Source organism: Cervus canadensis, chromosome 31 (assembly GCF_019320065.1).
Source record: "Cervus canadensis isolate Bull #8, Minnesota chromosome 31, ASM1932006v1, whole genome shotgun sequence".
Taxonomy (NCBI): Eukaryota; Metazoa; Chordata; class Mammalia; order Artiodactyla; family Cervidae; genus Cervus; species Cervus canadensis.
The window spans coordinates 13,181,127-13,207,525 of NC_057416.1; the positions used below are offsets into that span (position 1 = coordinate 13,181,127).

At 39.9% G+C, this 26,399-nt stretch overlaps 1 protein-coding gene across 5 annotated transcripts in view; it reads left to right on the plus strand.

Moving 5' to 3' along the window:
• TRAPPC11 (trafficking protein particle complex subunit 11) overlaps nt 1-26,136 on the plus strand; it is a 36,227-nt gene extending 10,091 nt beyond the window's left edge. For 4 of the 5 annotated variants that reach the window (XM_043454196.1, XM_043454195.1, XM_043454200.1 and 1 more), the window contains 23 exons: nt 1,176-1,272; nt 3,297-3,430; nt 4,086-4,233; nt 6,224-6,317; nt 7,259-7,338; nt 7,441-7,519; nt 7,604-7,658; nt 8,009-8,154; nt 8,632-8,693; nt 8,788-8,920; nt 9,533-9,663; nt 10,596-10,751; nt 12,508-12,695; nt 12,807-12,955; nt 13,170-13,291; nt 14,596-14,715; nt 15,841-15,906; nt 16,011-16,167; nt 17,055-17,166; nt 20,126-20,217; nt 21,463-21,596; nt 23,087-23,254; nt 25,160-26,136. In XM_043454196.1, the coding sequence (XP_043310131.1) occupies nt 1,176-1,272; nt 3,297-3,430; nt 4,086-4,233; nt 6,224-6,317; nt 7,259-7,338; nt 7,441-7,519; nt 7,604-7,658; nt 8,009-8,154; nt 8,632-8,693; nt 8,788-8,920; nt 9,533-9,663; nt 10,596-10,751; nt 12,508-12,695; nt 12,807-12,955; nt 13,170-13,291; nt 14,596-14,715; nt 15,841-15,906; nt 16,011-16,167; nt 17,055-17,166; nt 20,126-20,217; nt 21,463-21,596; nt 23,087-23,254; nt 25,160-25,204 (2,668 nt within the window). In that variant the 3' untranslated portion in view covers nt 25,205-26,136. The remainder of the gene's footprint in view (nt 1-1,175; nt 1,273-3,296; nt 3,431-4,085; nt 4,234-6,223; nt 6,318-7,258; nt 7,339-7,440; nt 7,520-7,603; nt 7,659-8,008; nt 8,155-8,631; nt 8,694-8,787; nt 8,921-9,532; nt 9,664-10,595; nt 10,752-12,507; nt 12,696-12,806; nt 12,956-13,169; nt 13,292-14,595; nt 14,716-15,840; nt 15,907-16,010; nt 16,168-17,054; nt 17,167-20,125; nt 20,218-21,462; nt 21,597-23,086; nt 23,255-25,159) is intronic. The other variant, XM_043454198.1, reaches the window with a different exon arrangement.
• The last annotated feature ends 263 nt before the right edge of the window (nt 26,137-26,399 follow it).

A 26,399-nucleotide genomic window follows, 5' to 3' on the forward strand; every position in this document is an offset into this window, starting at 1 on the left:
TTTAAGGTGTGTAGTACGTTTATCCAACTCAGCTGTGATTTTATTTTAATTAATTTTGTTTCTAGTTTATAATACCTGCCAGGAGCATCGTCTATTATTCAAAGGCTCTGTTTAGCACTTTGAAGAATAGTCGCAGATGCTTTGCAGTGGTTAGATATTTTATCCCTTTTCTTTTATTTTGCTACACACAATATAGTCAAACATCTCTTTCTAGTTTAACTGAATTTTTTAAGATTGACAGTGCCAGTGTAGCAAAAGGATAAAAACCAGCTTTATACCCTAAAATTGAGGAAGGGTTAAGTATACATGGGAGGTGGAATAGAGAAAAATCATAAATCAGTCTGTTACTCAGAAGAATATTGCAGAAACCTCTTCTTTTTTCTTTCTAATGAAGTGCTAAGCACCAAATCGTGTTTTATAAATCTCAGCAACTTCATGTATAGTTTTAGCTCATTTTAAAAGGTAGTTTGTTTATTGTCCATGGTATTAGTGAAACACCTTCAATTCTATTTCTGTTCAAAAACAGTGCTGGAAAGAAAGCTGTTACCTGGAGAAGTTAGGCGCAGTTTTCTTTGGCGAAGACTGCGGTTTTTCTCATTACCTTCTGTCAGACTTTGCTTTCTCTCCCTGCTCTCTCCTTAAGCACCAGCTGCCCTGAGGGTGTCTCCACTGCAGTCCGTTCCCGAGACCAGTGGTCCCGACTTCACGTGGAGAGATGCCTGGGTTTAAAGCTGCTGACCCATCTCTGTCTCGATGGCTCCTTCTTTGCTCATTCAGTGTCTGTTTCTTTGAGGAGCTCAACAGTGATGCTTTTAAAAATTACCTGTATTTTAACGGAATGTTAATTTTGCCTTGTAACTCTTGGTCAATTTTCCACTTTACTTTCATTTTTTCAACTTACTTCTTGTCAGCTGTAGACAGATGTTAGTGACCAAACAACCTACCATGGGTTCTGTTCTTAGCGAAAAGACATTGACTCCTCCCACACATAATGAATCAATGTGTCATTTTCCAGGACCTCAGAGACTGATCCCTGTATGTTGTTACTGAAGCTGTTGGATGTTAAGACTGTTGAATAAATGTCACTCTGTTATTAATGGTAATTTTGCTATTAGGAATCTTTCCTTAAAATCAACTGGCGTCATGATTAACCACCTTCCCCGTGTTTATATTAGGAATTACAGGACTGCCTATAACCTTGTACATGAACTGAGAGCCCATGAAACTAACATTCTGGAAATTAAAACCATGGCAGGATTTACAAACTACAAGGTAATAGTTCCACTTCCAAGAATAAGGAATATTTGGCTTTAAATATGGGATTGTCCCCTTAAGATTTGAAAATCCTGATGAGTCACTTGCTCTGAAAAGGGATCACTTGATAAACTGTGCTGGGCACTCAGTCGTGTCCGACTCTTTGTGACGCCCCTGGACTGTAGCCGGTCAGGCTCCTCTGTCTGTGGAATTCTCCAGGCAAGAATACCGGAGCGGGTTGCCATTCCCTTCTCCAGGGGGATAGTTGTGTTCTGTCCCATTATGTCCCTTATCTCAAGGGCTGCCCTGGTTCTTAGCAGCCTAATTGTAATGCTTGGTTATGAGCTATGGGTCCCAGAGTTCTCATTTAGAACAGTTTTATCTTTGTAAAACTCCTTGAGGAGGGTCTTTTGTTTTTAAGTGGGCGCAGGAGGCAGTGAGAAGAAAGCTGCCTATAGTACTGAATTTTAAAAGATGCAATCTATTAGAACTGGGTAAGCCTTCTTTGGTGTAATGGCATAAGTCCAGAAAAAGTCTACTTATTCCCCTTAGAGAAGACTTTATACCTGTTAGTGAGCACTTCTAAGATTGTATATGGTAGGAGTAGACGCCTCTGGAAGGTAAGAGAGGCTGTGTGTTTGCTTTTCACCTTTCTGCACTCATCTTTTAAAGAGGCTGGCTCTGGGTTAGTGATGTGAGGGCAGACGGACACTCAGTTCATTACTCGTGTAAGTGTAGATTGGTACACCTTCTACAGAAACTATTTTTTTGTAATGACTGTGAAGATTTAAATTTGCACATTCCTTTTGACCTAACAATTCCATTTCTGGGAACTTATCCCACGTCTGTGCTAAGACTTACAAATCACGTGTTTGAGGATATTTATTGCATCTTGTAATAAGAAAAGATTGGAAACCCAGCAGTAAGTGATTGGTCAACATAAATAACTCTGAACAATGAAATACACAACTATTAAGAATGAGGCAGCTCCACATATTGAAATGGAATGATATCGAAAATATATTGGTAGGTGAAAAAAGTGAGGCACAGAACAGTATATTTAGTGAAATGCTATTTGTATGAAAACAATATTAATAGTTCACATGTAAATGCATGCACATACTTGTCTGAGCATAGACTATACCACAAATGCCAGGAGCTGGTTGCCTTTAGAGGGGGAAATTGGATCCCTGAGGGACAGGGATGGATGAGAGATACAACTTTTCATTTATTCCTTTTTACCTAAAAAATAAAATCAAAACTGCTAATAAGTATGTGAGCTTCCCAGGTGGCTCAGTGGTAAAGAATCTGCCTGCCAAGCAGCAGACTTGGGTTCAATCCCTGAAGCATCCCTGGAGGAGGGCCTGGCAACCCATTCCAGTATTCTTGTCTGGAGAATGCCGTGGTCAGAGGAGCCTGGCGGGCTACAGTCCATGGGGTTGCAAAAGAGTTGGACATGACTGAGTGACTAAGCCACAGCAGTACGCATGTAGAAATAAATTTAGGCCTTGTTTCTTCTTTTTTTTTCATTTACCCTACATACATATAGATTATTACTTTGAAATAGTATCCCAGAGAAAAATTTTTCAGGAATTTCTGTAATCCTTCTTTGATACAGAGGCTACTGTGCTTTTATTGTGCTGCACGATATCTTTCGCTTTCTGACAGTTCTAAAACTGAAAGTTCATCTGTCCTTTCTCAGTTACCTGTGGGAAATATTTTATTTTTGCCCATCTTTATGCTCTTCACTGGACTTAATATTTCCTTATGCTATATATCTTAACAAAACTTTCTAAGGTATAGAATAGATTCACTACAAATAGTGAATAATTTTATTTCATTAATCAATGGGACATAACCTTTTTAGATAACTTTTCTAACAGAGAAAATCAGTTCTGTTGTACTTCAATTCTATTGAACTTCAGAGATGGACATTCTATAGTTTTTTTAAAGTTAGTCTCAAATTTTATATACTTTTAAATAAACACACTTCTGAGTTTGGTTTTCTTCTTAACTTCAGTGTTGGGTTTTACATCTTGCAGATCTGTAGGTTGTGTTTTCAACACAACACGCCGCTGGATGCAATCGCTCAGTTCCGAAAGCATATTGACTTGTGTAAGAAAAAAATTGGAAGTGCAGAGTTGGCTTTTGAGCATGCAGCATGGATGTCTAAACAGTATGTTTTAAATTTTATTTTCAGAATTTTGTTTTAATCAAATTCTTGGAATTTGGAGGGATGGAGTTAGCATGGACTTTGGTTATAAATCGCACTAAGATATTTGTCAGTAAGTAGGTTTTTAATGATCTAGCATGTTTGGTGTAGTGGCAGATATTGATTCATACAGTTCCTTAATGGCAATCAGCTGCTTACTGGTCCCATCTCTTTCATTCAACACACACATACACACACAAATATATCAAGTTTCTGCCATATGTCCAGACACTGAGAATATAGCAGTGAATAGACAATATCCCTACTGATAATGGAATTTGCTCTCTGAGACTGATGACAAAAAGTTGCTAAAATGAAAAATATCCCAGACACGTGGATATATTTGAATGGTTGGCGCCATGTTGACATCTGGTTTGATGATACATTAATAAAGACTTGCTAGCATGGGAGAGTTGACTTAGAGAATTTTTCTGTAACCTACAATCACTGTGTATTAGTATTTACAAAGCAGTCCCCACAGTTTACAGCTCACCAGTGGCATTTTCTGGATACAGTCTTCTGAGGTTATGGTTTCAGGATGAAAGACTAGTATTAATAGAAGTAAGCTTCTTTTTCTTTTCTCTCTTAAAATTTCTTGATGCCCCCCCACTCCCGGAAGATTCCAGGCCTTCGGAGATTTATTTGATGAAGCTATTAAGTTGGGGTTGACAGCTATTCAGACTCAGAATCCTGGTTTCTATTATCAGCAGGCAGCGTACTATGCCCAGGAGCGGAAACAGCTTGCCAAAGCCCTCTGTAACCATGAAGTAAGTCACTGACTCCTGTATTACCTGGCAATTAGGAAGTTTATTAACCTTCTCTTGAAAGAGGATAAAGCTGATTGGCGTTGATAATTTTTTTCCAAGCCTTTGCCTATAACAAGTTTTTTTCGTTGATATTTTCAGGAATTAGGATTATTTTCAGTTTTAGCCTGAGTACTCTGTTTTCACCTATGAACTAATCAGACATTTTTCTTTGAAGAACTGATTTTTGATTAGCCATAAGTTAGTGGTTTTGATCAGGGAAAGTTGCTTTAAAATAAAAGCCACAGTTTAGTCTTTGCCACACCGTAAATTCATTGTTTTGCAGTTTGAAGGACACTGAGCAGTGTGCTTTATTTTGACCCAGTGGAGAGGACGTCACTGGACTTCTTTCTCTTCCTGGAGTTCTCCTCCATGGAAAACTCTAAAGAATCTATTTAGGTTTATTAATTGCATGGTTGTTTAAACCTGACATTTTATATTGCCTTTCTCTTGCATGCTTATATTTAAATACCAATTACTCCATAAGCACCTTTTAAAATAAAAACATGGTATGTGTATATGTGTATATACATAGATAGAGACACTTGCATTCATATAGTTATATCAGTTTATTTTCACTTAAAATCTCAAAATTCTTCTCTGAAGATAGGTGAATTTAAATAGCAGTGCTACTTAAAAAACTGTTCTGAAAAAAAAAAACAATTTGCATATTAGTACTTTAAATGTTTGAATTTTTTTCCCCTTAAATCATAATATACCGAGACTATTTTCTACCATGTTATTTGTATATAATGTATAATTTCATTGAATGGTTTATATTTTTAAAGTTTGCCATATTATCATTTGAGCACAGTATTTTAAAAGGCCTTGTCAGGATATGTGTAAACAGGCATTTGCAAATACTGGCTGGAGTGTAAAATGATACTTCTGTCAAGTAATTATATTTCTGTCAAGTAATTATAAAACCATGCCTACCTTTTGACCTGGAATTTCATATTCAGGAAGCCTAAAGCAGATAAGGGATCCTAAGAGATAAGTTTTAAGAGTTATTTATAAAACTGTTCTGACAGATTTATTAATCGTAGTGCAAAATAATAATAATGTAAACAACTATAGGGAATCTGTTAAAATGTGGAATAGCAGGCAGCCATGAAAAATAATGTTTTGGAAGAATATTCAATGATATGGTGAGATACAGGAAATGTCTTTAAATGAAAAAAGTAGGTTGAAAAATTATTTCAGCTGGTGACAAGTAAACATTCACATATAAAATCTGGAAGAATAATGCACACACTGTTAATAGTGGTGGTAGGTCTACAGGTAATTTAAATTTTTATCCTTTTCCTTTTGGAAGTTTTCTTTATTTTTCAACAAAACTCTTTTATTACATTTTGGTTTCAGAGGGGAGAAGGTTATAAAAAAAAAAGGAAAGCAGCATAAATTTGTGAATCCTGGTACCAAAAATATCCTTCCTCCACCAATACCAGGACTTAATACACTTGTGATAAAAGAAAATCATATCTTTTTAAAGAAAACTTCTGATAACATTTTTATTTGCACAAAAATATATATGGTTTAACTATCAAGTTTCATTTGTAATATATTTTTACTGGTTTATAAATAAAAAGAAAATGTAGAGAAGTTAGTTGTTATGAAATCATTTGTTAGAATCAGGTTGGTTTATTCAGTTTTATTTTTATGAGACTCCCTGACCCCTCCCAGAATTCTTGCCTAGGAAATCCCGTGGACAAAAGAGCCTGGCAGGATATAGCAAGGAGTTGGACACGACTTAGCGACTGAGAACTCACATGCAATGTTAAACAGTTTTTGTTTAATTTTGTGAAAGTTCAATTTGTGTTAAAATAGTCACAACTGTGATATTTAAATGTGTGGTTTGTATTTATGAAAGCTTTTCTATTCTGACAATGATTGGGGAAGAGTTGGTTAGTGACGGGTTCTGTAAACTTATTCAGGGTTGTGTTTTAACTTACAGGCTTCTGTAACGTATCCCAACCCTGATCCCTTAGAAACACAAGCAGGCGTCCTTGACTTCTATGGACAACGATCATGGCGACAAGGAATACTCAGTAAATAATTTTTCCTTTTTCCTTTTTTGTCAATCTCGAAAGGCAAGAGATTGCTATCATAATTTTTCCCTTGGCTGCATTAGTATAACAAATTATGTTGAGGTAGAAATATTTGCTTTTTACGCATTCTTTAATATTGAAGTACAGTTAATTTACAATATTGTGTTTCTGCTGTCCAGTAAAGTGAGTCAGTTATACATATACGTATATTCAGTCTTTTTTAGATTCTAAACATTTTTTTAAGATTTACTTTTTAGAATGTGTTGTTTCTATAACTGCATCTTAGAGTAACATAGCTAATGATGTGATCAACACATTTGGACATCTGTTGTCTTAAACGAAAGAATTTAGTAAGCCACGGTGGCCAATTTTTAGATTTGACACTTTAAAACATTACTTGTACTACCTTAAAAATAACTTCTCTACATCTTTCTTGTTTTATACACACTTAATTGGAGCAGTTTCTGTGGCCGTTAAACCTTAAGTGTTAAGAAATCATTTACTTTGGGGGAGGATGGATACATGCATACGTATGGCTGAGTCCCTTCCGTTCACCTGAACCTGTCGCAATATTGTTAACTGGCTCTACCCCAATGCAGAATACAAAGTTAAAAAGAGAGAGATTATTACTTTGGTCTCTAGGAAATGTATTCTGTCTCGAGAATGATATCGATACCACTTTTTTTTTGATACCACTTTTGAGGTGGTCGCTTCCACTGAGCAGAAGAGTGTTGAGCTCAGCATCGCTCCGTTCAGAACAGAGGCCGCACCGAAAATTCCATGCGATAGAGCCGCCTCTCAGACTCTTCAGAGTTCTAGAATGTTGAAGAGTCTGAAGTACATTATAGTAAAGGACTCAAGGAGTGTACACATCCAATGTCCCTGTGAAGGATTTGTGTTCAATGAGCTCTCCGAAATGGGCTGTGTCCTCTCTTACACAGGTTTTGATCTTTCGGATCCCGAGAAAGAGAAGGTGGGGATTCTAGCCATTCAGCTGAAGGAGAGAAGTGTTGTTCACTCTGTGAGTTTTCTTTTGTTTTTTTCCCAGCACAAACTGTATTTTCAAGGAAAACATGAGATTATTTTTATTGGAATGTTTCACACTTTTAATCTTTCCCAACAGGAAGTAATAATAACTCTTCTGAGCAATGCCGTTGCACAGTTTAAGAAATACAAGTGTCCAAGAATGAAGAGTCACCTGAGTATGTATCTCTGACATGCCACTACTTCATGGGACTTTTGAGTGATTTCAGAATAGTTTCATACAATCTTTTTTTCCTTTATAGTGGTTCAAATGGGAGAGGAATATTACTATGCAAAGGATTATACCAAAGCTTTGAAGTGAGTCCTGTTCACTATTTTTGTAAACGTTCTGATTCCCTTGCAGGTAAATGACAGCGGAAATTTGTATTGGAGGATTTATTACTTCTGTGTTTATTCCCACTTCTATTAAACACCATTTCTGTGATTTTTTTTAAATTTCAAGTAATGTCTATTGGTACCGTCCTTTTCAGAGTCTTAGCAAACCTCACATATATTTAACGTGAAAATGCCTGTTGAACTATTTCAGGAAGATTTTTCTGAAGTTTATATAAAACAAGTAAAGCACTTTCTTTTAGTTTCTCCATGAACTCTTCCTACCCTGCCTCGTGAGGCTGGCTCGGCGTGTCTGACATGTCGTCCTCTGTCAGGTTGCTAGATTACGTGATGTGTGACTATCGGAGTGAAGGCTGGTGGACCCTGCTCACGTCTATACTGACCACGGCTCTCAAGTGTTCCTACCTCATGGCCCAGCTGAAAGATTACATCACTTACTCCCTGGAACTCCTTGGCAGAGGTAATGACATCCTTTGAGTAAAATCTGGAATCCTAACAACTGCAGAGCCTCTTTAAGCTTCTTTTAAATTGGAAGAATCATTCAGTATCAAATATCTGATAGTACTTGTATCACCCGCCGGTCACTTTGCTGAGAGAAGGAGTTTATACTTTAATGGAACTTATTATGGTTGAAGGTCTTACTGTAGTTGAGAAGAACAGATTTCTTCTGCCTTACTTTTCAGACTATGGCATAAAATGATTTTTCATGTAAGAGTCCAAACTCACATAAAGTTTGAGGCTGATTTAGAAAGCTGAGCTGTCAGTTTTCTGGAATTGTGCATAGCCATCTTAGAAGAGATATTTATCTACAGTATTTTAATACCTGTAGGGAGGGTATTCAGCTTACTTGGGGTTTACCCCCCTAATAACCTGTACGGGGTCACAGACTTACTTGCCTGTCTTATAGTTCTGATTTTTTCTTCTTCCTTCCTTTTAGCTTCAACGCTAAAAGATGACCAGAAATCTCGGATAGAAAAAAACCTCATAAATGTTTTAATGGTAGGTTGGAACTCTTTATATATAAAATCTGTATCTGGATATGTGTATTTTTTTATAATTAGCTGAACAAATGTTTAACTCCATGTTGGTGCAGAATGAAAGTCCTGATCCTGAACCTGACTGTGATATCTTAGCTGTGAAAACTGCTCAGAAGCTGTGGGCGGACCGAATCTCTCTGGCTGGCAGCAATGTTTTCACAATAGGCGTACAGGACTTTGTGCCATTTGGTGGGTAACCAGCATCTTTAGTATTATCTTAGAGAAGTTGCCCATTTTCTAGGAAATAAATAGATTCAGAATAATAAATACAAAGTCAAAGAGAGAATTTTCCAAATGCAGTCATTTTGTAGATAAACTGATTTGTTTTCTTTTTTATTATTTTTTACTTTCGCCATCGACATACAAGAATGGTCAGAATTTTAAATACTTAGTTTAGGTCTTAAAATTTTCTGCTGTGTTCATTCTTAGTTCAGATGTTATTTGAAACACATTTGAAAAGACAGTTATTTAAAAGGTTTATGCTTTCCTGTCTAGGCAGGTGGTTTGAAATAAGCTAAAAATAACAAAATGGTTCTTTTTTCTTTAAAATCATATGTCAGTTATATTTCAGGAGCAAGCATGCTTTTAAAATTAAAGAGCTTTTGGAGGTAGAGTTCATTTAAATTTTTTTTAAAGAGTGAACTGCATTTATGTCTGTTGAAATGCTTCAAGTTCAGGAGTCAGTTAGAATAACCAGTAGAGATGTTTCCTTTCTGAAGAGCAGATGTAGGTCGGAGAAAAACATGCGTGGGGCTAGCACGTCTGGTGGAGTCTGACTTGGCCCGTTTGTTTTGTTTCTAGTGCAATGCAAAGCTAAGTTCCACGCCCCAAGTTTTCATGTCGATGTTCCTGTGCAGTTTGATGTTTATCTGAAGGCTGATTGTCCACATCCCATTCGGTTTTCTAAACTCTGTATTAGCTTTAATAATCAGGTAATGGTAGCTTTTAATCTGTTTTTTACCATGTATGTATTGTATTGTAACTTGCATTAAATAAAGTAAAATGAACTTAGTGAATTTTAGGTCTTAGTAGGTTTCTCACTAACAAGTGTTTGATAAAGTCTATCTAAAAATAAGTGTATTTATAATTTTCAATTTCTGTTTCCGCAATGCAAGTTTTACAGTTTTCCTATTCTAATTTTTGTTTTCACTTCCTGCTTAGGAAACCTATGAACTTTGTCTGTACATAGAGAAAAGTTTTATAATATGTAACTTGAATTTCAAGATATATTCAGAATGAATGTGATCAGATTTTCAAAATCATTTGTTTTATTCTAACAGTATTAGCTTTTCATTATAAAACTGTTATCTTTTTTATTTTAAAGAAATGAAAGTTGAATAGATGGATATAAAGTAAATATGTAAATGTGCTCTTCCAGTTTCATTGCTTTGGGGGCATCACAGTTAACTTCTCAAATAGTTGAAACATCGTATGGCGCCCATATATAAGCAGCTTTTTTTCTACAGAATTGGGATAGTATATTTCTCACATTTGAACATTTTTGTAGTGTGATGTAGGCAAGTGCTTGAGTACATTCTGTTTCAGTTATACGTCCACTTCTAATTTTCTGGTGACCCAGAAAGTACGTTGAGCTATTAACCGGAAAGCATTTATTGAGAGTTTCAATATTCTTAGCATCGTGGTGAACCTGAGAAAGTTCAGTGTATGTCAACCCCATTAAAACAGAAGCATTTTGAGAGCAAAGGCAGGAGCATGCCTGGGTCACTTGAAGATTAGTATGTTTTATTCAACTACAAACCATTACCCAAGGATTTCTTCTGATTAATTGGAGAATCTTAAAGCAAGAGCATGAAATTAATGTGTAAGAAACATAAACCATGATCCTCACTCTTGTCTTTTTCAGGAATACAACCAGTTCTGTGTAATCGAAGAATCATCCAAAGCAAATGACGTTTTAGAAAATTTGACTCAAGGCAAGATGTGTTTAGTTCCTGGTAAAACAAGGAAGTTTTTATTTAAGTTTGTTGCAAAAACTGAAGATGTAGGAAAGAAAATTGAGGTTAGTTACAAAATGTGTTTAAAAAATATTTTAAATGATATAAGTAATAATGAATATACATCAGAAAGAATTTCAATAATACTTAGGTTTATTAAGTTAAAAATGAAAATCTTCCATTTGCATTTACCAAGGGAAATCATTCATTACAGTTTTTTGATAGATTTCCTTTCAGTGAGAATATATTATACATAATATTTGATAGTTGGCTTTAACTTGCTAGATAGTGTTGTGTTAGACATCACTTCCTGTTAACACATGAGACCAACCTTATTTTTAATGCCTGTATAATCAGTTGAAGAATTTTAAACTATGTATATCATGTATATCTGTGTGTATATATTTTCTGTAATGTGGGCTTCCAAGTGGCACGTAGGTAAACCATCCACCTGCCAACACAGGAGATGTAGGAGACCGGGGTTTGATCCCTGGGTCAGGAAGATCCCCTGGAGGAGGAGATGGCAACCCACTCCAGTATTCTTGCCTGGGAAATTCCATGGACAGAGGAGTCTGGCGGGCTACAGTCCATGGAGTCACAAAGAGTCAGATACAACTGAGTGACCGAGCGCAAGCATTCTATAATGTAGCAATTATATTTTGTAAAGTACAACATAATTCACGCTAAGGTGTGATACCATTTTGATGTTTAAACATTGCTAATTGCACCTTTTTAAAAAGATAGGTACTTTAAAGGATTCATTTAATGTAGATAATTAAAATGTCTTTCAGAAATATATGATGAAACTCATTTTTATTGAGGATAAACTTTGGAGCCAAACTCCACGGGTTTCAGTTCCCGCTCTCCAGCTTGCCTGTTTGTGTCCCTGGGCAGTTACTTGACCGCTTTTATCACAGTTTATTCATCTGTAAAGTGGGGATAATAGTGTTACCTCCCTCTTAGTGTTTCATGAGGATTAAATCAGTTAGTGTAAATTTCCTGGAACAGTGATTAGTATGGGGTAAGCCTCTCAGGAAGTGTTGCTTTCCCATGGCTGGAGTGGGACAGGTAAGCTAATCTGAACTTGGGACCATTTCTAAGACAGAAGCATAAGACGGCACCCCCAGGATTCCCATAGCCATTTTTGTGAATCTGTTTATTATATAATCTGTAAACCAGTATCTAGAGTTTTTGCTTATTCATTTAAAAAAATTCTTCTTGATTTTGACTAAACCCCTAATGTCGTGTTTTAAGTTTTTACAACTAAGGAAGTTTTTAAAAAATTTTTACAAGACACCTAAGGAAGCCTACCAGATACAAGTCAAAATTAACAATGCTATTGAATATATTTGTTAATAGATTTAGTGGAAAGGACCTTTATTCAGTTAGTAAAGCATTTCCTTGCTTGTACTGTCGATGTCATCAGGAAAAGTCCGTGTGGAACTAGGAGTTAGGTTAGGAGGAGGTGAGTGGTTACCGGGACATTCGTTAATTTCACCCAGCAGCCACTGCTTGCGTGTCTGTCCCTCGGGCACCACCCAGCTGCTGCGGTAACAGTGCCGCACGGTCTCGTCTCGGCTGGAGAGTCGGCTTATTGTCCTCGTGTGACGGGGAAGAGGTTGAAACCTGGTGCAGGGTTGCTAGCCGTTGTTCCCGCCGATGGGAGCCTGGGAGCGGGCTCTCCCAGCCGGCGTTCTGACCTACGTGTCACGTCGCGGGTCCCAGGGACGCCACAGCCCAGCAGCCCACCCCGAGACTTCCTGGGAAGGGATGGTGACAAACTTCACGAGGTGGCATTTCTGACAGACCTCCTCCTCGCAGATCACATCCATGGATCTGGTTCTGGGCAGCGAGGCGGGCAGGTGTGTGGTCCTGAACTGGCAGGGAGGAGGCGGGGACGCCGCATCTGCCCAGGAGGCCCTGCAGGCCTCGCGCTCGTTCAAACGAAGACCCAGGCTCCCCGACAGCGAGGTCCACTGGGACAGCATCGTGATCCAGGCGAGCACCATGTGAGTCGGGCCTCGGGCCGGTGGTGGAAGGTCATCTCACTTCTTTGAATACTTTGTTATTGTTGTTGTTTTTAGATCAGTTACTCAGCTAGCATTTTTTTTCCCCCAAAGGATCATTTCCAGAGTTCCAAACATTTCGGTCCATCTGCGACACGATCCCCCTGCCCTGACTAACGAAATGTACTGTTTGGTTGTGACTGTTCAATCCCATGAGAAGACCCTGATCAGAGACGTGAAGCTCACTGCTGGTTTAAAACCTGGTAAACTTTTCTTTTCAAAATTTCATCTGTGTTGATCCAACACAAAATAAGCATCACAGTATTAACTTGAGGAAATCTGTTTTAAAAATGGTTATAATCGAGTGCTCACTCTGCGGTGTTGATTTGCAGGACAGCATTTGAATCTTCTGTATTTTTTATTTTATTTTATTTTTGAATCTTGTATTTTTTAAATGTCAGCATTTTGTACTTTCAGGACAGGATGCCAATTTAACTCAGAAAACGCATGTGACTCTTCATGGGACAGAACTGTGTGACGAGTCCTACCCGGCTCTGCTCACTGACATTCCCGTCGGGGACTTACAGCCCGGGGAACAGGTGAACTCGGCCAGCCGGGGCTGGAGAGGAAATGAGTTAGGTTGTAGTTAAATGTGGAGTGGGTTTTAGACAGCTTTAGCGCATTTTAACAGCACATCCTGAGACTAAACAAGTCATTTAACTAATGCTCATTTTATACACATATTTCACATATTTCAGTTCAGTTCAGTTGGTCAGTCGTGTCTGACTCTTTGCGACCCCTTGGACTGCATGCAGCACGCCAGGCCTCCCTGTCTATCACCAACTCCTGGAGCTTGCTCAAACTCATGTCCATTGAGTCGGTGATGCCATCCAATGTGATCCTCTGTCATCCCCTTCTCCTCCCACCTTCAATCTTTCCCAGCATTAGGGTCTTTTCAAATGAGTCAGTTGTTTGCATCAGGTGGCCAAAGGATTGGCGTTTCAGCTACAGCATCAGTCCTTCCAATGAATATTCGGGACTGAATTCCTTTAGAATTGACTGGTTTGATCTCCTTGCAGTTCAACAGACTCTCAAGCATCTTCTCCAACACCATAGTTCAAAAGCATCAGTTCTTCAGCACCCAGCTTTCTTTATAGTCCAACTGTCACATCCATGCATGACTACTGGAAAAGTCATAGCTTTGACTAGATGGACCTTTGTTGACAAAGTAATGTCTCTGCTTTTTAATACACTGTCTAGGTTGCTGATAGCTTTTCTTCCAAGGAGCAAGAATCTTTTAATTTCATGGCTGCAGTCACCATCTGCAGTGATTTTGGAGCCCCAAGAAATGAAGTCTGTCACTGTTTCCATTGTTTCCCCATCTTTTTGCCATGAAGTGATGGGATCGGATGCCATGGTCTTAGTTTTCTGGATGTTGAGTTTTAAGCCAGCTTTTTCACTCTCCTCTTTCACTTTCATCAAGAGGCTCTTTAGTTCCTCTTCGCTTTCTGCCATAAGAGTGGTGTCACATATTTAAATTATAAAATATCTTCAGCAGTTTTTATACAAGGGATTTTATAACAGATGATCCTAATATAGGAAATCCATTGCCTGGTAAAATAACTAAATAACATAAACTTTATAACTTTGTGAGAGAACCTTTCAGTCAACTTTTATTTCCAAAGCAAACACAGAGTTCACAAGAAGTTGAGAATGATAATAGAAAAAAAGATGGTGTGATAATGACCCCACTCTTAGGCTGTGGCAGGAACAGCTATAAAAAAGTGTTCAGGTGTTTTCCCAGTTAGTGCAGTAAACTCTGGAAGGTGGGAGCATTATCCTAGAATATATATCAGGAGGCAGTCTCTGTAATATTAATTAAAATACTTGTATGTTGTTGCAGCTGGAGAAAATGTTATACTTTCGCTGTGGAACAGTGGGCTCAAGAATGTTTCTTGTGTATGTTTCTTACCTGATCAATACAACTATTGAAGGAAAAGAAATTGTTTGCAAGTGTCACAAGGTACCTTTTTCATGGCGACTTTGAGAAATATCATATGTGGAGTGTTTTTCTGTTTTGTGTTATTTTAGTTAACCTGTGAAATGAGCAGCTTAGGTGATCATAGTGTCCTCCCAGCCCAACAGAGGAGGAGACCCAGAGATCTGGGGGTTTGTAGTTTGGTCACTGCAGAGAGTCTGGGCTCTGGGCTCTTTTAAAAGTCACTGGGACGCAAAGATAAATAAAAGCCCATTGTTTTGTGAACAGACCCTTGCAGAGGAGATGGAACAGGTGGGTTAAGCGTCCAGACTCCAGGGTCAGATTCTGTTCAGCTTCTGCCTCTGTCACCTACTAGCTTTGTGGACCACTGCCCCCCTGCCCCCCGCACCGCCCATCTTAAAGCAGCAGTGGTACTGACATTGTTTTCTTGAGTTACTGTGAGCATTACGGTACATGTACAGTGATTATAAGGGGCTTTCCAGGTGGCTCAGTGGCAAAGAAGCCACCTGCCAACGCAGGGGACACAGGAGAGTAGATCCCTGGGTCGGGAAGACCCCCTAGAGGAAGAAATGGCAACCCACTGCAGTGTTCTTGCCTGGAACGTCTCATAGACCGAGAAGCCTGCCGGGCCACAGCTCACAGGGTTGCAGAGTCAGACACGACTGAGCACACACGGTGATGCTGTCATAGCACATCATTGCTGTTATCATCATCCTCGTTCTAGTCACCTTGAGTCAGAGTGAAGTAAGGGACTTAGAGAGAAAGAAGACCCAGATTCTAGGCCTCATACCACTAGCTTCATGGCTTAAGGCCAGTTGCTAAATCTGCTAAATCTGCTTTAACTTTTGGGTCCTCGTCTGTGAAATGGTGGTGACGCCTGCCCTGCCCGCTGTTGCCGGATCCTGCCATAAAGAATGTGTGAGAAAGCGCTCTGCAGGGCGAACTGTCACACAGCCGTAGATGCCTTGTTAGAAGTGTTAACTGGGACTCTCTACATAGGTTTTTACAAATATTGTCTAAGGGAAAAGTCCTAGTTTTGTCATATTTAAGTTGGGATTCTTTATTGATCAGTAATCGATTTCTGTTCTGTAATTTTCTTTTGTTAAGACTAATAAAAGCTGTCGATGTGCCCTTTCCGTTTCCTTGCAGGATGAAACTGTAACAATAGAAACAGTCTTCCCATTTGATGTTGCAGTTAAATTTGTTTCTACAAAGGTATGTCCTGGGAAGCATATTGGAAATCACTTGATAGAAATTAACAGAAAAAAGGAAATGGGTCAGTGTACTTCCTGACAGACCTTTGTCTCCACCTGCACCAGTTCGAGCACTTGGAAAGGGTTTATGCGGACATCCCCTTCCTGCTCATGACCGACCTGCTGAGTGCCTCGCCCTGGGCCCTCACCATCGTCTCCAGTGAGCTGCAGCTTGCTCCCTCCATGACCGCTGTGGACCAGCTGGAGTCCCAGGTGGACAGAGGTGCGAGCAGAAGACAGTGGGGGGACAGTTAGCATCATGTACAGTTGACCTTGTTTTAAAGGATCGGATTCTTGATACTCTAAAAAGTGACTAAGAAATGTACTTGAAAATACGGTACTTTTTCCTGTTTGGATTTTTAATAGATTGTTTTTTTCTAATTAGTTTTTAATTGATGTTTACTACTGTTTACAATTTGAAATGGAAAAAGGTGTTTATCAAAGAAACTTTGGAAAACAGAAAAGTAGACAAATTTTCTTTTTTTTTTTTTAGAAAAGTAGACAAATTTTCTAAATCATCCAACTAAAACAGTTTATAGAGGAGATAATACCTTTCTGGTTCAGGGTACTTTGGGCTTTCTTGTATTTCTTAAAAGGAATAAAAACTAGTTTAAATGTTAGCCCAAGCAAAATTATGCTCAACTGGATTATAAGGGCAAATATTGTGAGGGAAAAAAATCACGATGTAGTCTTAAGACCAAATATGTGTGTGGGTTGCTCAGTCGTGTCGGACTGTTTGCGACCCCATGGACTGTAGCCCGCCAGGCTCCTCTGTCCATGGAATTCTCCAGGCAAGAATACTGGAGTGGGTAGCCATGCCTTTCGCCATGGGATCATCCCGACCCAGGGATCGAACCTGGGTCTCCTGCATTTCACGCAGATTCTTTACCATCTGAACCACCAGGGAATCCCAAGACCAAATATAAGCAGGTTATTTTAGTTGCTCTGGTTGTCTGTCTTCCTTGAAAAAGTCATTTAACCTCTCCAAGTCTCTATAGATGATACACAAAAAATTGAGAAGGTGTCCTTTTTTGTTACATTACGTGGATGTAAAGCCCTCTGTTTATAGTTGAGATGGTTGTGGAGGATTATAAAGTCTCTGTCTTGCAGTTGTCTTGCAGACTGGAGAGAGTGCCAGTGAGTGCTTCTGTCTCCGATGCCCGTCGGTTGGAAATGTTGAAGGCGGAGTAGCAACCGGGCATTATATTATCTCCTGGAAGAGGTAAGACTGTGTCCACCCTGCCTTTTCTCCGTTATTTGCGTCATTCTCGTGCCTTTATTGTGCGTCACTGTCGGTTATGGTTGAGAGCTTCTGCCAGCCTGTAGAACAGGCTAGAAGCTACATGCTGCCACTGACCATTTGTCAAAAACACAGATTGATAAGGATAACTTTCGTTCGTGTTTGTTACAGTTTGTGATCTATATACTGACGAGATTTTAGCCAAATTCTGATAACGGGACCAGTGAAAGCATTAGGAGAAACTGCCCTCGTTTGCAGTCAGTAGGACTGGTTTGCACAGAAAACCCAAGGGGATCGACAGATTATTAGAATTATAGTTTCAGCAAGACTGCTGTGGATATAGCATCAGTATACAAAAATCAGTTGTATTTCTATATATCAATAATAAACCTCAAGGCAAAGTACTTTTAAAACAGGTATCATTTATGTAATAGCAAAATGATGAGAAACATATCTAGTAAAAGACATATATTACCTTTATGGAAAAAATTATAAAAATTTAAAACATTCAAGGAAAACCTAAAGAAATGGGAGAGGTACAAAGTAGTCTCTGATAGGACTTGGATAAGATTTAATATTATAAATTGTCGATTCAGTGTAATTTCCTTCAAGATCTCAGCAGCTTGTTTTGTTTCTGTGGAACTTGACACTCTCAGGTCTAAAATTTGTATAGAAAGGTCAATTGTCAGTAATTGTCAGAATTCCTCAGAAGAGGTACAGCTAGGCGAGAGTACTTAGCCATTCAGATTCTAAGACTCTTTGTAAAGCTGCAGTGGTCATCACTATGGTGTAGGCTCACGGAGATGTATAAATAAACCAGTGGAACAGAAGAGCACGTCTAGAAATTGTTCCACACATCCACACAGAGAAATTACGTTTCATAGCGGTAGCATTGTTATCACTGGGGGGAGGATGAACTGTTTTATAATTGGTGGTAAACAACTGAGTATTGACTTGGGGAGAAAATGGGATATCTGTTGTGCATTGTATATGAAAGTTAATTTCAGATTTATTGAAGTTCTAATTGTAAAAAGCAAAACTTTACTACTTTTAGGAGAAAAATAAGAATCATTTTATGACTTTGTTGTAGGGAAGAATTTCTTTAAATAAGACACTAGAAGTATGAGCCTCTAAAATTGATGAATTCGATTTCTTAAAATTAAGTTTTTCAGTTCATTAGAAAATGCCATGAAGAATGTGAAAAGACAGTACAAAGTGGGGAAAGCTACGTACAACATCTGAAATGAACAAAGGATTCGAATTCAGATCAAGAACTTTTTCAGATCATTAAAAAGAAACATCTAAACCGAACGTTGAGAAAAATACTTGAGTAGGCATAGTGATCAGGAGAAGCTGAATGGTCAGTAAACACAGGGGAAAGGTCAGCCTTACAAGTAATCTGAGATGTGTGTACTCCCACTACTTGGCAAAAATAAAGAGGTTTAACAATGCAAAGTTTGTCACGAGGGGAAGTATAATTAGAACGCTGCTCTGGAAATCTGTTTGGCAATACCTGGTAAGCTGAAGACTATGCCATGCAGTCCTAGAAATGATTCAAGCATACAGGAAGGGGACATGGGTGGGAATGTTCATAGCAGCACTGTTTATAATAAAAAATTAGAAACAACCTAAATGCCCACCAGCAGGAAGTTAGGTAAGTTGTGGCACAGTTGTACAGTGGAATATTATATATCAGTGAAAATGAAGGAACCAGAGCTGCAGCTATCAGCCTGTTAGTGTTAAATGAAACAAAGCAACTGCGTATGTTCAGGATGTGAACAAATTGTGCAGAATTGGAAAACATGTAAAACATATGCTTCCTAGGCTGTATGTATAGTTTGGAAAAGCATAAAGAAATAACCCAGGAATGATGGATGCCAAATTCAAGCTAGTAGGTACTTTTGGAGCGGAGGGTTGGGGGGGGGGTGGTTCCAAGCAGGAATGGGTCCACGAGAAGCTTCAGCCCTGTCATTATGTTCTCTTAGACTAGGAGGTGGATACATGGCATTTCATGTGTTATTTTCTTGTGTGGCTTAATTATTTTATAAATCTTAAAACTAAGTATTAAAAATAAGAAAGAAAAAATAATTTTCTTAAAAAAAATTAGCTTGTCTTTCTTTCCACACTCCTGAACTTACCATGTTGATGTTTAGCTCAGTTCACATTTGTAGGCGTTAAATCAGTGTTTTGGAGGCACTGTTTGGCTGACTCTGTCGTGTCACCGTAATACCGTAAAGACGCATCTGTCTTAAGAGTGAGGGGTTGGCTCTGTTTGCCCGTGGCGTCTGCTCAGTAGTGTTTTGCACTTTTGAAACAGTGCCACCTGTTTCAACAGGTGCCACCTCTGCACACAGGCTCTTCCCACGGGTTGTCAGAGAGTTGCCAGCCGCCCCGTGGGTCCCACCCTGACTGTCCTGCAGGAAAAGTATCCGACCGTTTCATAGCGTTACTCACTTTATATCAGTGGCGTTGGAATGCCACTGTGTCGGCTGATAGTGAAGTATTTTTAGGTCTTCAGTCTCTCCTGCACACCCCCAGCGCCGTCACAGCAGCGCGTGTCCAGTGGCCTGGCCCCTCTGGGGACGGTCCCCAGTGTGAGGAGGCGGCGTGTCGTCATGTGACACCACCCTGCTGCCGACTGAGGACGTTTTGCTACCAGAACGCTGGGTTAGATGGTGTTCCATGTGGTGCAGTTGACTTACGTTCTGACGTAATGAGTCCTGACTTCATCACTGAGACCAAACAGCAGCTCGTTCATTGGACATTCTCAAAAGTGGGATTGGAAAAGCTCCTGCTTCACAAACTCCTTCCATTAACCCTTTAGGAAAGGGGTCATTTGTATTTGCTTTGTAGTGAGTTGGTGAATAGCCATGTTCCCTGGTTTTGACGCATTTACTTCTTGCATGAAACATGGACTTAAGTGGCTTCTCTTCTGCTGTAGGACTTCAGCCATGGACAGCGTCCCAGCCATCAGCACCGTCATCACCCTGCCCCACGTGATCGTGGAAAACATCCCTCTCCACGTGAACGCAGGTGACCCCGCTCACATTGTATTTGAGCTAAGGAATCCAATGAGAATATTTATTTTAGCTTCTAAGATTTTTTTCTAACTTTCCCCATTACGAGAAATGCCTGCTATTTACAAAAAGTAGATTGTGACCAGTCTTGTTTTATCTATACCTCTACACACCCCTCCTGCCCTCATCATTTTGAAGTAAGTGCCAGGATGTTATTTCATCTATAGAGATTTCAGTATGCATCTTTAACATCACTGGCTATTTTTCTAAACATAATCACAGAGTCATTATGATAACTTTAAAAATTAGCAATAATTTTGCATTATGATCAAATTCCTGTGTTGAAATTTCCCTAGCTGACTCTGAATGTTCTTCATAGTTTGTTATAAGGCCTTGCATTGATGTTGATTGGTATCTGGTGTCTAGACTCTTAAACTCCCTAGGCAGGCAGGCAGCCTCTCCCCTACTCCACTGCCTCTACCCACCCCCCCGCCACCTTCTCTACCACCTTCACCTCCCCCCTCGTTTCCTTGATGTTCATTTGTTGCAGAAACTGTCCTGTAAAGCTGCTTACAGTCTGGATTTGCTGACTTGCATTGTATCATTTTTAAGTATTTCTCTGCCCCTATAAATTAGTAGCTAGATCTGTGCGTGTGTGCGCGCTCAGTCATGTCTTCGTGACCCCATGAACTGTAGCCCGCCAGGCTCCTCTGTCCATGGGATTTCCCAGGCAAGAAGAATGCTGGAGCAGGTTGCCATTTCCTCTTCCAGGGGATCTTCCCGACCCAGGAATCAAACCTGTGTCTCCTGCATTGCAGGCAAATTCTTTACCACTGTGCCACCTGGGAATCCCAGTTAGATCTCTAGTCTTGGTCAAATTCAGGTTAAAGGTTTTGACAGAAATACATCATAGTTTCCACCAAGGGGCCCATACTATCTGTCATCCCTTCTCGAGCCATTGTTGATATTTAGGGAAATTTTTTGTAGGCTTAAGAAATTATTCCTAAAAGGTAATTCAGCTCTTGGTAGCCGAGACCCTTTCTGAGCCAAATCAGTTGTAGAAGGACTTTGATTCTTCTTAGGCTGCTTTATCATAGCCCTGTGGCTATTTTCCAGAGAATTTTCTTATTTAACAACAATGCAGTGCTCTCATTAATTTAAACAATTCCATGTCTATGGAATGAAATTTATTTACAAAAGGAACCCATGAATGGTGAGCTTTGTTGTTATTTTTTAACCAAGAGAAATGTCACCTCTGCAGATCTGCCGTCGTTTGGGCGTGTCAGAGAGTCGCTACCTGTCAGGTATCACCTGCAGAATAAGACGGACTTAGTTCAAGACGTGGAGATTTCCGTGGAGCCCAGCGATGCCTTCATGTTCTCAGGGCTTAAACAGGTACAGGTTGTATCTCACGGGGTTGCTTGTGAAGACACAGGAGTGTGGCCAGAAAGTGGAGAGCTGTCAGAAATGAATTGATAAGTTTGACTGTGGTCCCTCTTGTTTTGATAGTGGTGAATCTTAAGTCACTTTTGAAGATTAATTACAACTTGCTGTAGAAGTGGGTTAAATGGGCCACCCTTTCTATATTGAGATCACATATAGAGGTTCTTTCTCCATATAAAATAAGAGTTCACAAATCCTTGGACAATAATAGAGTCCCTGAAAATTTTTAAATATTCCTTTTATTGCTAAGGAGTTTGTGCATATATCTTTTAATTTGAGACCTTTTGAAGTATAACTGCACAGATTAAAAGCCTAATTCGCTTCTAACCTATCAGTATAATTTTTTAGAGATTTTGATCCTGCATAGAATACCTGTGTTACGTGTAGGCACAATTTTGTATCTACATAGAAAAATTCATGATTCAGATGTTTTGCTTCATCTGTTCATATCAGAGGTGGAAAAGTTCATCAGATTTTTGGGTGGAACATTCTCCCAGGCAAAACCATGTTTTCAGCAAGAATACTGTCCTCCTGTGTCAACATGGCAACAGAGACACACCTCAGTGGTCGGCACATGCTTTTTATTATTAATAATAAGGGTGTAATTAGAGCGCAAACTTGTAATAACGCCAAGTAGTATTCACCCTGAGTCAGCCATCTGGCTGGCATGTCCTGAGTGCGGTGTTTGCTGTTAAATGAGTGTAGAATTACACATGAAGTGTACAATAGGTCTGTACATGGATATAGATTTATAATGTTACTCTATACCAACTATAATGTTGGCTGTAATATGTTGGTTCACACACACATATAGTATCTCTGACGCATCACATACCTTTATGTACTCACTTGCAAATGAGTAAGCTTTTCTTGATTGTCCTGATCTCTTTCACGTATTGACTTAAAAAATAATTAAAGTACCGAAAATCTTACCAGGTGGTGCTCTTTCCTGAAGTACAAACATCTTTTTTTCGCCCTGAAGTTACTTACCTTACCAGAAAGGTAAAATCCCTAAGACAAAACACAGGAAACAACCAGCTCCTCTCACGGCGATGTAATGTTTACAGAGATGCTCTTCTACACGTTATCCCATCGCGCACTGTGGCTGTAACCTGCCTGGTCTGAGACACGGGACGTGCTGAGCTGTTAGTGTTTGCGTTGTTAAGCCAGTACAGACTGCCTTCTGCATGTTGGTAGAAGCTGAGAAACCGTGCACATGTCTGTATTACATGTTACCTGCGTGGTTCTGGCCTGATTAATTCAGCCCTACATTTTGGTGTCTGTCTGGAAGATGTATGAATAGGAGAGGGTGCGAATATTTCTCCAGAAAGACTTAAGTGTCTGATCATTTGCCAGAATTCAACAGGTAACAGCATGTAGCTGTTGCAAGTTTATTTCATACATGGATTTGTTTATCTTTTTCTGTCACTTCTGTGATTTAGATTCGACTACGTATCCTCCCCGGCACGGAACAGGAGATGTTATATAACTTCTACCCTCTGATGGCTGGGTACCAGCAGCTGCCGTCTCTCAACATCAACTTGCTCAGGTTTCCCAACTTCACAAATCAACTGCTCAGGCGCTTCATCCCAACCAGTATTTTTGTAAAGGTGAGGCTTAGACATTTTCTGCTTTTTATTGTCTTGGAAACAAAGGCAAGTAGATGTTTTTTCACGTCAGTCAGTTCAGTCGCTCAGTTGTGTCCGATTCTTTGTGACCCCATGGACTGCAGCACGCCAGGCTTCCCTGTCCATCACCAACTCCCGGAGCTTGCTCAAACTCATGCCCATCGAGTCAGTGATGCCATCCAACCATCTCATCCTCTGTCGTCCCCTTCTCTTCCCACCTTCAATCTTTCCCAGGATCAGGGTCTTTTCAGATGGGTCGGTTCTTCTCATCAGGTGGCCAAAGTATTGGAGTTTCAGCTTTAGCATCAGTCCTTCCAATGAATATTCAGGACTGATTTCCTTTAGGATGGACTGGCTGGATCTCCTTGCAGTCCAAGGGACTCTCAAGAGTCTTCTCCAACACCACAGTTTTTTCACGTAAACTTCACTAAATAGTATTTTAAGACTAGCAATGTTAGTATTTTGACTGTTACTACATAAATTTGGCAGTATTGCTATTTGTTTCTTATTAAGTTATTATCAATTTTTTATTTTCTGTTTTATAGTTTTTTTTTAGATCTAATTTTAAAGATTTTTATTCCTTTGGGCAAATTAAGATTTATCTTGATGGCCTCCTTAAACATGCGTTTCCTTTGGCTTAGTAAAATATATTTCTATTTTTGTTTTTCTTTTAAAATTGTTTTATTTTATTTTATAATTTATTTTTTAGAAATATATTTTTAAATTGTAGTTAATTTGTAACTAGTTTTTAATCAAAATGGATTAATTTTCTGAATACAATCCCTGAACTTTTCTGATTCTAATAACTATGTAATGCTCCTGGATTTGGATCTTTTCTAAAAATGATCACCAGTCAGAAACTATACTCTGGTTTAATGTTTTGATTTTTTTAAACAGTGATATGATTTCCAGGTTCCTGTTCTTTGATTGACCTAGTCTTTCATTCATTCCATTCCTGCATTGAGCTTCAGTGGCCTTACTCACGCATGCATGCATGTGTATCTCCATGTATGAAGCCTCCCAGCAACAGAACAGAGCAGGAGAGCCCCTTCACTGCCTCAGGGAACCCCCAGAATCGTCTGCTTAAATCACAGCGTCAACCTGTGGTGCTGCGGTTCTAACGCTGGTCTATTGACTCTGCTGCTCTCTGTCTGCTAAAGTCCGTCAGCGTAATAAGGTCATTTGCAGGAATCTCATTCTTTTAACTACTTGATGACTCTCTGGGGTGTCGCTGACTTGTCATAAACGTTACACCTAAAAGCAGTCACGATATCTTTTATTCACTCTTAGCTGTTCCTCTTCGATGTCATGTTTCAAATTTTTCCAATCAGTGAGCTTCGAGAAAGGGGCATTCTGTGCTTATCCGCCACTTCAGTCCTCCCAGTATTTGTAGTTACGCACCGTAGAGTTCATGATGCATCACTCTTTCCCAAACAGGAGAAGGGGAGCCCTTGAGTCCCAAGGAGCTTGCTGGCAGCGCAGGTTTGTGGCCCGCTTGGAGCCCGGGACACAGGCTGAGCACGAGAGGGAGGCTAAAGCTTTCCCACTCGAGCGGGAGTGGGGGCTAGGCGCCCTGTCGCACGCGGTACACTGCCGGGTGGGTGGCGGCTGCAGGTTAGGGGGCGAGGGGACTCCACGGGCAGAGGATGTGATGCACTGGTGAGCTTGCCACTAGGAACAGAGGGAGCGGGCCGCACGGAAGCTGCGAGGTCGCCGTTCCCAGGCTCCCGTGGCGAGAGAAAGTGGGGGGAAGGAGACAGATGGGAACTTGCACACATCTATTCTGTGTCCGTGAAACAGTTCCAAGTACTTGCAGACCCTCTCCAGTTAACAGCGCTTCTGTGGTCATTCTTACCTTGCACACCGTCCCTGTTTTCCCCTCCGAAGCCACAGGGCCGGCTCATGGACGATGCCTCCATCGCTGCCGCGTGAGATTCAGGATGGGCCTCAGCTGTTCTCACGGAGAAACTGGACAGAACTGTGTGATTGTTTCCTGGTTAGCTGTACTTGATCATGGTACAGGTTAATCTTCTCTACTTTTTAATGGATGTTACACCAACTCTTCAGAGGAAGTCATGCTAAAATATTAGGAAAATCTCTCTTCTAGTTTGACTAATAAATATTTGAAATCTGTCAGCGTGATGTGAAAGGGTGTTAGCCCTTTGTTTTTGTTGAAAGTCGTCTTATGGACGCGGGCATCTTCACAGTAAGGGGGTTAGTATGTGCAGTAGCCAAGGAAAGTTAATTCTCCGAAATACGCCCGGACAAGGGGAGCCACGCACCAGTGTCTCCCCCGGAAAGCTTGGAATCCCCGTGGGTGTCTTTAAGAGCTGGCTAAACCAGAGATAGAATAGAATAAACCTGTTCTCATGCATCTAACGTGTGCTCAGAGTCCATACACAGGAACAAGAAAGCAGTCATGTGACTGACAGAGACAACTTCCAGAAAGTTTTCATGAAAGCAGTGTAAGATGTCTAAAAAAAATAACCTTTGCTTACCACCAAAACATTTCAGATCGGTTCCGCTTACTTGATTCATTTACGAAGCAGGTACGTCAACAAGATCCTCAGCTGTCAGGATCTGAACTGCAAGATGCTAAACATAATCTCCTAAACTGAAAGTTTTAGAGAAAGATGCATGGTCTAAATCTAAAGGTCTACAGCTTTTAGTTATGTCATGCAGGTTGAAAAGAACTGTTTAAAACTTTTGAAAATTCATGTACATAAAAAAACATATTGTGAAAATCCTCTGTTAAAATATCTTAATTTAAAACTCCCCCGTTATCCAGAAATTTTTATTATTTAAAAGCAGAGGAGTTGTAAAAAGGAAAAGAATGATGTAAATAAATAGCTTTCTCTTTCAGACCTGCTCGTATGTATCTTTTATTTATTTTGAGCTTGTTGGATAGCTGCTCTGTGGAGCGGCTTTTGCTGGGAGACACCGTTGCAGGGGGGTATGTTGTGCAGCCAGGGGCCGAGATGGGCTGGGGGGATCTGAGTTCCCTGTCGTCCCCGCTGCTCAGGGGGAGACCACGGGAGCTTGTCGGATTGTCTCAGGGCCAAGGCCCAGCCCTGGTGGCTTTGTTCAGGTTGCCCTTTGTGTGTCTCTTCTTCTTACCTGGGAGACA